Below are 14,660 nucleotides of genomic sequence, written 5' to 3' on the forward strand. Positions count from 1 at the left end.
GGATTAATTCTAAGGAAAGGAACAGAAATAAGGAGAGAAAATCATATATGAACATTTTCTTTACAGGGATTATAACAATATCTCAATGTTTGAAATAGCCTACATACCTAACAAATGAGAAACGAGCAAATTATAGTAAATCCAACATTGTGAGTTGTTTGTGAATAAATTTGAATAAAGAAAAATGAATTCAACTGACTTGCAAAAAAACCCTCCAAATAACCCAATTAAAAAAAATGGGCAAAGGACATGAATATTTTTCCAAAGACATACAAATGGCCAACAGATACATAAAAAGGTGCTTAGCATCACTATTAAGAGAAATAGAAATCAAAACACAAGGTGATATCACCTTACACCTGTTAGGACGTCTATTATCAAAAAGACAAATGCTAGCGAGTATGTGGAGAAAAGGGAACTGCTAGTGTGTTGTTGGTAGGAAAGTTCACTGGTGCAGCCACGATGGAAAACAGTATGGAGGTTCCTCAAAAAATTTAAAATACAACTATCATGTGATCCAGCCATTCCAATTCTGGGTTTATATTCAAAGGAAATGAAATGACTATCTCAAAGAGGTACCTGCACTCTCATGATCGATGCAGCATTGTTCACAATAGCCAAAGTATAGAAACAACTTAAGGGTTCATCAGTGGATGAATGGATAAAGGAAATGTGAGACACACACACACACACACACACACACACACGATTATTGAGCCTTTAAAAAGAAGGAAATGCTGCCATTTGCAACAACATGGATGAACCTAGAGGTCACTATGCTAAAAAAAAAAGAAGTCAGAGAAAGATACTGCACGGTATCCCCTATACGTACAATTAAAAAAAAAGAATGTGTTTTGTTTTTTTTTTTAAGATTTTATTTATTTATTTGACAGAGATAGAGACAGACAGCGAGAGAGGGAACGCAAGCAGGGGGAGTGGGAGAGGAAGAAGCAGGCTCATAGTGGAGGAGCCTGATGTGGGGCTCAATCCCATAACGCCAGGATCACGCCCTGAGCCGAAGGCAGACACTTAACTGCTGTGCCACCCAGGCGCCCCTAAAAAAAAAGAATGTTGAACTCATAGAGTACAGTGGTGATTGCCAGGGGCTGGTAAGTAGGGGGGGGAAAGGGAGAGGTTGGTAAAAGGGTACAAACTTTCTGTTTTAAGATGAACAAGGTCTGACGATAACAACACTGTAGTGTGTAACTGAAATTTGCTGAGAGAATAGAACTTGTGTTCTCACCACTCCCCCCAAAATAAATATTCGAGGCAATGGATACGTTAATTAGTTTGATGGGGGGAATCCTTTCACAATATATGCTTGTATCAAATCATTAGCTGCACACTTTAAACATCTAACACTTCTTTTTTCAATTACACCTCAAGCTGAAAACAAGAAAAGAAAAAGAAAGTGAGAAACACATTATAAAACCACACAGACAAGGCGATAGAACAGAATTAAGACAATAGGCTTTGCAGTCTGGCTGGCTCGGTTTAAAATCTGACTCCAACCAACAATTGGCTGTGTGATATCCAGCTAGTTACTGTCTCTCTGTGCCTGTTTCCTTATCTGTTAAATCATCTTGAACCCAATAACTACCTTACTGGGGTTTTTGAAGATTAAGTGAGATAATACAAAGTGTTCAAATGTCCTTGAGTATTTGGTATTTGGGAACTACTCAACAAATGTTCATTATTATTAATCACCTATATTATACTGAACATATTTGGTATGAAAATATTGTTTCTAAGGGGCACCATTATGGGGTTTATTTTCTTCTTCTTACCTTGCTATATTTTCCAAATGGAAATCAGAGGTATATGATACTTTTATGAATAAAAAAAAGTTATCACGTGGGAACATCTGGAAGCCCTGGGCCCAGTGCCCAGCACACAACAGTTCTTCCAAACGCCTGCTGGAATGGCACAATGGGTTGTCCCAGACAGCTGATGCCAAAGGAGTAATTTACATCCACAACTGTTGAGAGCTGCCTGTCAATCCTTTACTGTTGCGTTTCCTTAGGACAGTGCCTCGCCCATATCCCCCTCCATCACCATCAGCCGATTCTTCCCCAGACCGCTCACACTGGAATCATTTCACCTCAGCCACCAGCCTGGTAGCCACCTTGCCAAAGGCCCAGGTCACATCCTCAATAAATGCTGGTGGATTGACCGAACCTAATATGATAATCTGAAGAATAAAAACAGTCTATAAAGTCAGCAGCTTATTGTTTAACACAAAGTATGCCAATTTTCAAAGAATAATTTTTAATTATTTTTTAAATTATTTTTAATTTTTAATTATGCATCACCACTCCAATTAAGCATTCTTAAGGATTCCACTACATTAGGTCCTTATAGTAGGTTTTCCAACGCTGATTCATGAAACTCAGATTAAATTATGACTAGGTGAAAAAAGCAACTTTTTAAAGTACTCAAGTTGCGTTTAGTTTTATTATAATATTCAGCTTCAGCTTTAGTTTTGGGAGCAAAAGACTAATGCAAGAACAGCCACTTCAAAACAGTATGTCTTGCATTTTATTGTCATTTTAATTCTAATCCTTACCCCAAAGCTTAAAAGATGGGAGAGTTCCAGTCTTAAGAGAATACAAATATACCCTAATAGTTTTTGGAAACACTGACAGCTCCATTGTAAAGATAACTGCTCTAAATCAGCAATTCTCAAAGCGTGGTCTCCACAACAGCAGCCTCACGATCAACTGGGAACGCAGAGAAATACAAATTCTTAGGTCCCACCCTGATCTACTGACTCCAAAACACAGAGATGGAGACCCACAAATCCAAATCTGTTCCTCCTGGTGATTCTGATGCAGACTAAAGTTTGAGAACAGCTTTTCTAGAAATGTGAACCCAACTAACAAGCATTTAACTGTTCACGTTCCAGGACAAAATATGAAGCCAAAGCTTTGGTTGTCTGGAGAGTAAATTCCCCAGGGCAGAAAATAACCCTTACCTAAGCTTCATCTTGCTCAGGGAAGCCTGAAACTGTGGTGATCTGACAATTTCATTGCTGAGCGAAGAGTGAAGAGAAGATATCCGAGAAGAAAAAATCCGTGGAACTAGAGCAGAGTGGAGGGTTTGGAATGTCATTCCTCAATTTCAAGTTGATGACAGAGGCAGCAGTCTCCTGACAGCATGAAACAGCATGCTGAGGTTAAGAATCGGATCTCTCCGATTTGTTGGAAAACTCATTTGGGAAAGTCACGACCTCTGTGTGCCATTAGCACAAGTGCCATTTTTAAAATCGCTGTATGAATGTTCGATGGCTTTAAAACCAGATGCTAATGACCGGTCATGAAATCTTAAAAAAAAAAAAAATTAAGCCATCAAAATCCCATCTCTCAACCACTGTGAAGATTGTAATTTATGTCAAACACTTCCCTACCACCTGGCAAACAGCACAAACTTAAAAAAAAAAAAGTTAATTATCATATTGATGAAATATCTTGTCCTTACTCTAAGTGCTAGAAACCTCTAGTTACAAAATGGCATTCCAAACCTAATCTGACTAGGATTTCAATTTTTACCCAGCGAACTTCAGTTCCATGGAAGAGCTACAGGGCAGAAACTGCATTCAAGGTGCAAAGACTGAGAGTGACAAAAAAACAAGATCAAATATATCCAGGGATAATGACAATCTCCTAGCATTTTTATAGGTGAAACTGCCTAGCACGGCTCTTGGCACATACAGGCGATCGATGTCTAGTTGAATCTGAATTTACTGAACCTGAATTTGTAATCCATATTCAAGGCATGGGGTATACCAATATTTGGCTTACCAGGATTTCAACAACCCATGATTCCAGGCAGACATGAGCGTGGGGACAGGAGTGTGATCCCTAATTTCACAGTTTAGGAATAAATCGCTTTCCCACTCCTACCCTCCAATTGGGAGACAGTTGCCACTCTGTCCTGCTTCACATACCTGTTTCTTCTTCTTCTTTTTTTTTTTTTTTTTTAAAGATTTTATTTATTTATTTGACAGACAGAGAGACAGCCAGCGAGAGAGGGAACACAAGCAGGGGGAGTGGGAGAGGAAGAAGCAGGCTCCCAGCGGAGCAGTGAGCCCGATGCAGAGCTCAATCCTAGGACTCTGGGATCACGCCCTGAGCCGAAGGCAGATGTTTAACGACTGAGCCACCCAGGTGCCCCCACATACCTGCTTCTGATTCCCAGGACTCGGAAAAGGAGGCAGGACTATGGTATCATTCCCATTTTATGAGTAGGGAAGCAATTGTCTTGGCAATTCCCCACGATNACCTAGGACTCTGGGATCACGCCCTGAGCCGAAGGCAGATGTTTAACGACTGAGCCACCCAGGTGCCCTCACATACCTGCTTCTGATTCCCAGGACTCGGAGAAGGAGGCAGGACTATGGTATCATTCCCATTTTATGAGTAGGGAAGCAATTGTCTTGGCAATTCCCCACGATTCCAAACACCCTGATGAGAGGACTAGGACTAGCTCGACTTCCAACACCACACTAGTAAATGAAGTGGTTTCATCAGATTCAAGATAGTCGATGAGCTGGTCTGGACCCTCAGAAAATCTCATTAGAGAAAGAATGTCAGAAGCTTGGGAAACAAGAAAGCATGGAAGGAAAAAATGCACCAACAGACCACAGGAGTATTTCTTTAACCCAGAGTCCTTTCAAATGTGCCCCCTTCTCCTTGTTGGGCACACAGCTGCACAGCAAGCAAGAGACCCCACTTCCCACTCTCCCACGTGACTAAGTCCCAAACAATAGAAATAAAGACCAGATTCTTTAGTCCTGCTTGCAAGGACATCTGTTTCCTTGGACTTTCCATCTCCCCACTGCTGGCTGGAAGTGGGGGCAAGGGAAGCAAGCACAAAAACACAGAGCTACACTGCTGGCCTGGGTCTCTAACCACTGTACTGGTCGGTCTCTGTTGTAGAAATGTAACTTTTTCCCTTCTATTACAGAAAATAAGGGAGGCAGGCAGGAAAGAAGAGGCAACGGAAAAGATAAATACTGTATTAATAAGCCATCAGAGTCTGTAGTATAGAAACATACTTCATTATACAAGGAAGGGATGAGAGAGAAATCAGCCTTAGTAATTAGGGCTTTGCTGTTCACTTAATGAGAAGAGAAAATATTTAACAAACTCTCTGCATAAACAAATATTATTTTGGCAAAAAGCAAACAAAATAATGTTAAATGTATAAAAACGAGAAGGTCTGGATAACAAATGAAAAATATTAAGACAAACTGCCAACAACGTGCTGGATCCTAAGAAAACAAGAACATTAAAAATTCCTTAGGTGCTATTTTTAAATAGCCAGGAAACTTGGTTTAAAAATATTAACCATTCTTTTCTAAAATATAACAGTAAATAATAGATATACAAAGACATGAGCCATATAGCCTTTTCAGGAGGAAACATGCACGGTCAACTTATTAAAGCCTAGGTTTATGGGTTTCATCTAATCAAATTAATAAAAGCTGGTCCACCAAGAGGAAGACCAGACTAATGAGAGATCGCAATGGCTAGAAGCTGCAGGGAAAGCCTTAATGAGAAGAGTGGGGCTCAGTGCTGGGTGTGACTGGTTCAGGTCGACCCATATAATAGATTGAGTAAGTATTAACGAGACAAAACCAGTTGGCATCCCACCTTTCCTTTACAGGTTAATGAATTCCACAGCTTTGTGAACATCATCAGTCTTAACGCTAAACACAAGTCACCCACATGTCCTGAGATGTGATGCTTGCCAAGGGAGACAATAATGATTTGAAGATGCTGGACTATCTTCGAGAAGAGAATGGTCTGTCTCCCAGTGAATCACCAAGAAAAAGCAGAGCTTCAATTGGTGACCTCCAATCACAAGAGTATCTTTAAAAAAACATGAATCTTGATGAAGTTATTTTAGCTTCCCAAATAAAAGTGTCATTAATAAACCTTCAAGTGCTGACTACTCCTAGTCTTGAGTTCCCAGTAACTCAGAAGTGTTGATTAGGTTCTAGTGCAGTGCGAGTCCACAACCAAATCTCTTTGCAAATTCAAAAGTGCATGTTTAAACTTCCTCTGCAAATGTGTGGACTTTGCTTATAAAACCCACACAAACGATCCCAAAGCTTTGATAAAAACAACAAAGAAGGAAAAGGAAAACCACTTATTGGTACTAAAGCCTTTACTGTAATAAACCAAATATATTTACAATTTATACAAATGTTTAACCTTCAACAAAAATACAAAAAAACATTTCACAAGATGCAAAACCAGGAAACAAGTTCATTGGAGACACCACTGCCCTACCAAGCACAGAACGTGAGGGGAACTGCAAGGAACAGGAAGGTAATCTCGGCAGATCACACAGACAGGAAAGAACAGGCTCTGCCTCACCCCTTGGCCCCTCTGTCCACTCTGCCTTGGTGCTCCGTTTGGTCTAGGTAGATAGGTGACCTTCAGTTGATGGGACTCGTCGCCTCCTCTTTGTAGACTCAAAGTAGTTTTGTGTCAAGGTTTGGAAACAGGTTTTCATGTTTGTTTTTTTTTCCTTTTAAAGTTACAATTTTTCTATTTCTACAAATTCAAAACATTTTGGCCCGATTCAACTATAAACGTTAAACCACATCATGTTTTCAGTAGATGACTTCATAGACCGTAGCCTTCTTGTCTCCTGAGCCAGTGACTATGTACTTATCATCCACAGATATGTCACAGCTGAGCACAGACGAGGACTCTTTGGACTGGAAGAGAAAACAATGGGCGCAGGTTTAATGTGAACGGAGATGCTCAAGGGCCCTGCTCCTTCCGGAGGCACCTTCACTTTTGGAGTCATGGTGAATGCCCTGATCAAACGGTCATTCTAGGGAAGGACACTGACATACCTGGAATATACTGGCTCCGTAGGGGGTCCGCCAAGCATTGAGGAGGTTGTCTTTGCCAGTACTCACAAACCATTTACCTAGAGTTAGCAAAGGAACATGGAGGTGAACGAGATTAAAATTCCTCCTATACTGTTAGCAACCTGGACTTCATCGTACTCAGAGCATTTCTAATCATGAACTATCATGGCCAAGGGCTTGGGCTAGGATGGGAGTAGAGAGAGCAGGTTTTAAATCAGGGCTCCACTGTGAACCATCTGTGGTCTTGGGTTTTGTTTAAGCAGTGGCAGGGACCGTGTGAGCCCCACAAGCCACCATATACACTTCGGATAGCATCACACCAGCACACAGCGGGTCCGCAAATAGTCAATCAATGAAGCTGCTGTCCTTTTAGCCCGTTTCCTCATGATGAAATAAGACTAGGAAGGATTAAATGATGAACTTAAGTAAAATGCCAGACATGAACTATGGCACACAGAATGTGCTCAGTGACTAACAGCTACTCATCCCTCCATCCGTCCCAAGAATAAGTATTTGACTCCACGTGAACTTCCTCCCTCTTCGTCTTCACCGCAGAGTGTAACAGTGTGCGGCAAGCTGAGTCCTATCCTGCTCAGTCCATAAGGATTTAAAACGTGGCTGCCCCAAGCTTCTATAAATCCCGCCCCCCCTTCAGAATGGTAACTAATTGCCCTCCACCTCTTCCCCAGACTAACCTGCTAAAAAAAAACAAAAACAAAAACCTGTATCAAAACCTTGTATTAGGCAACTGCATCCCCTGCTGACTTTTCTCACATTAGGAAAACAGGCTGAAACGGACATCACTATGCTCTGAGGGACATACTAAGACAATAGAATTATTGCATCCAGCTGCTCAGAGAACATTTTTTCCAGACATGATCTCTACTGTATTTTTTTTTTTTTGGGGGGGAAGTATTTTCCATTGAGGCCATTGGCGTCCTCCAGTTTCCTTTCGGCTCCACTCACCACAATAAGCAAATTTTAGAGACAGCACGCAGCTCTCATGGAGGTGCAGCTGGTACTTGTCAGGCTTATTTACGTGAAGAACTTCCACATTGCTACTCTCCATGCCCACAGCCAGCCACTCCCCGGTCGGGCAGTATCCGAGGGAGAATATCTGTAAGAGGCAGAAGAGGCTCGCTAGTGATTTCGCCCAATAAGCTGAGGAGTGAAATGACAGCAAGAAACGGGTAAGACAGCAAGAAGAGGGGGATGTCGTCAGCAATCCACACTGCAGTACGTCCACAGGACATGACACCCAACGCAGACCAGCCGAGGGCTGAACACCTTTATGAAAACAATCAGGGGCGCCTGGGTGGCACAGCGGTTAAGCGCCTGCCTTCGGCTCAGGGCGTGATCCCGGCGTTCTGGGATCGAGCCCCACATCGGGCTCCTCTGCTGTGAGCCTGCTTCTTCCTCTCCCACTCCCCCTGCTTGTGTTCCCTCTCTCGCTGGCTGTCTCTATCTCTGTCGAATGAATAAATAAAATCTTAAAAAAAAAAAAATCAGAAAGCTTGGAATATGCACATCACATGTGACGACATTATTTTAATAATTTTTTAAGTTTACTTCTTTAAGTCATCTCTACCCCCAATGTGGGGCTCGAACTCATGACCCCAAGATCAAGAGCTGCGCGTTCTACTGGCTGAGCCAGCCCAGGCACCCTAAGAAATTATTCTTAATAATAACGACATCTGTGTGTATGTATGTTTTACTGTGGTCTTTGTCTTTTGCAGATACTAACTGAGATGCTTGTGATGAAATGATACAATCTACTTAAAAGAATCCAGTGTTCAGGGGCAGGGATGATACAGGGGACAAGTTGTGGGTTTGCAACCGCAAAGCTGGGTGATGGGCAAGTGGGGTTTATTGGACACTCCTCTGTACGTCCATATGTGCTAAGACATTCTCTGCACTCGTGTGTATTTGAAATTTTCCATAAGAATTTTTTTTTTTTTTTAAAGACAGACCTTGAAAACAGTACCCTAACTCATACTGGGAGAAGGGCTGGAATGAGGAAGACTATAAAAAACTCTACAGGAGATTAACAGGGACATGAAATTGAATAATATGCACAGCTGTACACAAGGAATGATCAAAAGGACAATTCCACCCACAGAAGACACTTAGAATGGCACCGTCTTTCCCAAAACAAGTCTAGCTTCAGACGCTCCACTTTTAACTGAACTCCACAACCCACAAAGTGGCCGTTTCATATCACTTCCAACCTCCATCAATCTAGTCAGCCACGAGTCCGTTTTCCCAGGGATGAATAATAAAATGGGCATCCACGGAGACGCCGCCCCTTTTCTTTAAGCTCACCGATGCAAGGGAAATGAATTAACTGTCAGAGCTGTTGTGATTTTCCTCAACTCCTCATGGTAACTCTGCCTATTTTTCCAGCTCTCTTTATATGTGAATCAACTCATCATCTCCCACCCCCACATTGGACGGTGGGAATATGTTACAAAAGGTCAAACTGTAGGTTCTTAACTGAATGAGTTCCTTCGGTGAACTCGTACATACATGAAACTATCAGGTCTTAACCGATAGGGTTTTAGAAGCCACTCCAAGCATTTCGGGGACATTGTTTGTGTGTCCGCGGGGGTTTCTGTTTGTTTTAAATCGGTGTCTCAAAGTTAAGGCTGGTCTGTCTTGTTCTTACTACAGTGGGGTGTGAGGGAGGGAGAAGGACGCCACACACGGACCACATCAGACTCCTGGGGTGGGGGTGGGGAGCCCGTCACCTGTGAGGTGAAGTCGTGCTGCTGCAGCTGCCGCCCCTCGCGCAGGTCCCAGGACCTGACCGTGTTGTCCAGGCCGCCCGTCCAGAGCTTGGTGCCGTCGTTAGAAATGTCAATACAGCTGGCCCCGTCTGTGTGGCCCTGGAATTGCCTGATAAAACAAACCAGATTGAATAATGATTTCCTGCCAGAGCTCAAGGTAAACACTGTTGTGTTGTTGGTTTTGGACTCGGTGTGTGTGTGTGTCATCTCTTCAGTGTGTGCCGATGTGCAACATCACACTAACCTTCCCCCGAGCAGGAAGCANCTCAAGGTAAACACTGTTGTGTTGTTGGTTTTGGACTCGGTGTGTGTGTGTCATCTCTTCAGTGTGTGCCGATGTGCAACATCACACTAACCTTCCCCCGAGCAGGAAGCAGCACCTGCAGATTTTCTTTTGCTTTTTTCGAGGTCCAAGTGCTAAAGATGTGGAATGCCATTTTAGGTCATCACACGGGAGAACTTAAATACGCTCTTATGGCTCTTCTTACAAATCCGTCTGGAAGGGAAAATTCCTCCCAGGTCTGGAAAAGTGTTTGAGTGTTAAAGGGAAAAAAAAAAAGGACAAACACACGGACTCCCGAGTGTATTCTGTAAAGAAAGATGTAGGCCTGCATCACTACATTACGAACTCGGGGTCCAGAAGCACTTACTTTTCCATGAGGGAATCCTCACAGCCATGCCCTTCATGGCAACAAAGCATGAGCTTACATAGTTACTCAACCTTGCTTTCTGTATTAGAAAGAGCCCTGCATTAGGAAATCTGGACTCCCAGAGACAAAGGGTCATGCTGGCCTCCTGACTCAGGGGCCAGCATGAGACAAAGCTAATTGCTGAACCTGACCCACAGGCACCTCGCGGGGACCCTGCCTTGAAGCTGAGGGCAAGGTTGTTCTCTTAAAGGGAACTCTTGTGCTTCCGTCAAAAAACACTACCAAGAACAATCACCCAACAGGGATATGCAGAGCGCAGATGCTCTGCCCCGCCAAAGGGTGGGGTTTGCTGGGGGAGAGGCCATGGTGAGCCACCGTGGGGTTGGTGATCTGTGGATCTGGACCCGGTTTTGCATGCAAGAGGGAGCCAGCAGGGACGTGACCAGAACAGGCCCAGTCACTACGCTGAACCAGGTGGGATGCATCAGAGTGGCTTGGGAATGTCAACACCCAAAGTTTCTATGTCTGTCCTTCCTCTAGGTTCCCCTCACCTCACTGTTCCCACTTATACATAAACTGAGCTTAGAATTTAAAGAGTGTGGAAGACAAGACAAAAGCACCAGTTGCCATGAAGTCTGAGACAAGATAAGAATGATCACTTCAAAAACTGTTCCTCCAAAAGCTGTTCTGAAGGAACAGCTTAGTCCTCTCCCCCACGCACACCCGACCGTCCCCACCCTGTCCCATACATATGTACCACAAACAGCCTCTTTCCTCCAAGACCCCCCACAGGTCATGCAGGACCACTGAAGTCCCAGATATATCTTCTGAAAGTTCTGTTATTCCTCCCCTCAAACTGCTCTGGAAACCCAAAGACCAATCTGCATTTCACCCTCTGCCTTCTCTAGAACTCAGGAAATACTTTTACTCCTTGACTACAAATGCCTTTCTCCACGGACCTCAGGCGCCTAGTGGGTGCTCCTCCAACCCTCCGCCCACAAATCTCGGTGCTACTCTCAGGCTCCCAGAAGGCAGCTTTAGACTGTGCTGGGTCTCGGCAGATACTAAGAGACTCAGCGGACTCCAGGCCACCCTCTCACACAGAGTAGCCGTTAGCCACACGTGGCCAACTCAAACCAAGCAAGACATCCGTAAAGCATGACCCCATTATATTCAGCAGGTGTTTACTCCCGGGGGCCGACACAGAGCAGGGGTTCAGAGCACAGACATGAGAACAGCATGCCTGCACCCCATCTTCTCTCCCCCACACCCAACTGTGTGAGCCAGGCAAGCAGACTTAACCTTTCTGTGCCTCAGGTTCCTTGCCTGGAAAATTGGGATAATAGCAGTGCAGATGTTATAAGGATCAAATGGATTAATATTTGAAAAGCCTTAGCATTAAAAGTGTGAAAGTGCTATTTATTGAGTTTTTAAAGAAGAAATTAAAAAAATAAAACAGCAAACACTAGCTAGGCTAAAAATTTGAAGGGGCTGTCAGCTCCAGCTACGTGTGTCCATTCTACTCATTCTGAGCTGCCCAGCGCATGGCAAGAGAAAAATAACAGCCACAACGTCACTTACATGCAGGAACAGAGCCTGGCTTGGTGACACTGACCGGATTCCTATGGAGGAGGTTTGGAGGGAGACTAAGCTGCTATCATGACTTCTAAAGTCTATCCCTTCGCTCTGGCACATGGACCCAAAGCATCAGAGGAGCCCTGCTAAATAATCCACCAGTCCAACACTGCGCCATAAACAAAGAGTATTTCCGAGCAAAGAGAAAATATGGAACAAAAAAGCGGAACACACGCCAGGTTTACCTGGAATGTCTAACTAGTGCTGCCCTTTGTAAAGACTTTTCTGTAACATCTCTGGTATGGACTCGAACTTCAGTGGAGGGAAGGAGCTGGCCAGACCCAAGGAGAGACACAGAGGTGGCAGGACTGCAGCTGTCATCACAGTTAAGAGGACAGACTCCTGGGTGGAATGACCCCTGGACAGCGCTGATTTAGTAATTGAGAAACATGTATACTTTAAAATCATTTTGTGGGTGAAGTTCATGGAATCTCTTTCTCTCTTTTTTTTAAATATTTATTTATTTGACAGAGAGAGAGAGTGCGTGCTCCCAAGCAGGGTGAGCGGCAGGTAGAGGGAGAGGGAGAAGCAGACTCCCCACTGAGCAGGGAGCCCAACATGGAGGCTCAATCCTAGGACCCTGGGATCATGACCTGAGCCAAAAGCAGATGCTTAACCAGCTGAGCCACCCAGGCGCCTGTGGAATCTACTCTTCTGATGTCCTTTTGTTAATTTTCTGTTATCCTTTATCACTTGGCTCCTGTTTGCACAAACAAGGTTCTAGCCAAAGCCAAAAACACCTAGTATTAAGGACCCTCCGTACCGCCATGTACTCCATGGTATGTATGCTGCCCCTTGGCAAAAGTCAGGAATATTTTTTGAGCAAGTCTGGAATCTGTAAATGGCTGAAGAATGGGGATGTTAGGGAGGTAAACAGAAAGTGTGGGGACACTGAGCATGGCAGCAAGGCTGTGAGCTCCCCAGGGGGCACTGTCACAGTTTTGTCTTCACACTCCCAACACCTAGAGCTCCAAGCCAGCACACAGGAGGCTCTTCACATGGGCTGAGAGCCTGGGTGCAGCCCGAGAAGCAGAGGGGACAGGAGGACTTCGGGCCCAGGTACCCAAGGAGGGAAACCCCACCCTAGAAAACCACATCTGCTCACCTCACCAGCGTCTGGTTGTGCAGGTCCCAGACGGCGATGTTACCGTCACTGCAGCACGAGAAGCAGACCTTGGAGTCGGGGCTGATGGCCAGGGCGTAGCAGGCGGGAGCCGAGGACGTCAGCTCTGCCTTGATGCGCGGGGTTGGAGCCGCCAGGTCCCAGATGGACAGAGTACTGGCTTCCCCTCCCACAATGAGGGTGCAACCATCAGGGAGCAATTTGCAGGAACGGATGTAGTTATCCCTGTTCTGTGAAATAAACATAATTCAATTTCTACGACGCATGACCAAGCAGAAACAACACCATGCTCTCTCACTGCTATCTTGGTTTTCGACTTGAAACAGTGGTATATCGTGGACACCAGCAAAGCAAGAGATCTGTAGTGAAGACTGGGATCCAACTGTAACTTTCCCCTTGGAAACAGGCAACAAAACAAACGGAGCCCCGCTTGGGCACGTGCGAACACTTCGATGGAACTTTTCCTGACATCCAGTTTCCGGATGAGTAGAGAGAACCCAAGTGATCAGCGGATGTGAGGAAGGTACGCACGTACTTCTCTGTGAAGAAACTACTTTTCAAAGCTAGTTCACACAATCTGACCTCATCACCCTTCCCTTATTTACTGTTTGGAAAGTGCAGACCTGCTGCCCACGTTCTGGTTTTCGTTACTCTTAAATCTCCACCTAAGGCTTGTGCTGACTCTTCATTAGCCACGTGGATCCTTATCAGGACTTTAACGGAGCTGCTCCTTCNAGACCGTGCTGGGTCTCGGCAGATACTAAGAGACTCAGCGGACTCCAGGCCACCCTCTCACACAGAGTAGCCGTTAGCCACACGTGGCCAACTCAAACCAAGCAAGACATCCGTAAAGCATGACCCCATTATATCCAGCAGGTGTTTACTCCCGGGGGCCGACACAGAGCAGGGGTTCAGAGCACAGACATGAGAACAGCATGCCTGCACCCCATCTTCTCTCCCCCACACCCAACTGTGTGAGCCAGGCAAGCAGACTTAACCTTTCTGTGCCTCAGGTTCCTTGCCTGGAAAATTGGGATAATAGCAGTGCAGATGTTATAAGGATCAAATGGATTAATATTTGAAAAGCCTTAGCATTAAAAGTGTGAAAGTGCTATTTATTGAGTTTTTAAAGAAGAAATTAAAAAAATAAAACAGCAAACACTAGCTAGGCTAAAAATTTGAAGGGGCTGTCAGCTCCAGCTACGTGTGTTCATTCTACTCATTCTGAGCTGCCCAGCGCATGGCAAGAGAAAAATAACAGCCACAACGTCACTTACATGCAGGAACAGAGCCCGGCTTGGTGACACTGACCGGATTCCTATGGAGGAGGTTTGGAGGGAGACTAAGCTGCTATCATGACTTCTAAAGTCCATCCCTTCGCTCTGGCACATGGACCCAAAGCATCAGAGGAGCCCTGCTAAATAATCCACCAGTCCAACACCGCGCCATAAACAAAGAGTATTTCCGAGCAAAGAGAAAATATGGAACAAAAAAGCAGAACACACGCCAGGTTTACCTGGAATGTCTAACTAAAAGACTTTTCTGTAACATCTCTGGTATGGACTCGAACTTCAGTG

General features: G+C 44.5%; 1 protein-coding gene across 1 annotated transcript in view; it reads right to left on the minus strand.

The window, feature by feature from the left end:
* Nucleotides 1-6,153: 6,153 nt before the first annotated feature.
* Nucleotides 6,154-14,660, minus strand: part of TLE1 (TLE family member 1, transcriptional corepressor) — a 106,594-nt gene continuing 98,087 nt past the window's right edge. The window contains exons 16-20 of the mRNA XM_034647083.1: nucleotides 13,066-13,313; nucleotides 9,637-9,784; nucleotides 7,856-8,006; nucleotides 6,872-6,948; nucleotides 6,154-6,730 (exon numbers count right to left, since the gene is read on the minus strand). Of these exons, the coding sequence (XP_034502974.1) occupies nucleotides 6,623-6,730; nucleotides 6,872-6,948; nucleotides 7,856-8,006; nucleotides 9,637-9,784; nucleotides 13,066-13,313 (732 nt within the window). The 3' untranslated portion in view covers nucleotides 6,154-6,622. The remainder of the gene's footprint in view (nucleotides 6,731-6,871; nucleotides 6,949-7,855; nucleotides 8,007-9,636; nucleotides 9,785-13,065; nucleotides 13,314-14,660) is intronic.

The sequence above is a fragment of the Ailuropoda melanoleuca genome, chromosome 17, assembly GCF_002007445.2.
Source record: "Ailuropoda melanoleuca isolate Jingjing chromosome 17, ASM200744v2, whole genome shotgun sequence".
Lineage (NCBI taxonomy): Eukaryota > Metazoa > Chordata > Mammalia > Carnivora > Ursidae > Ailuropoda > Ailuropoda melanoleuca.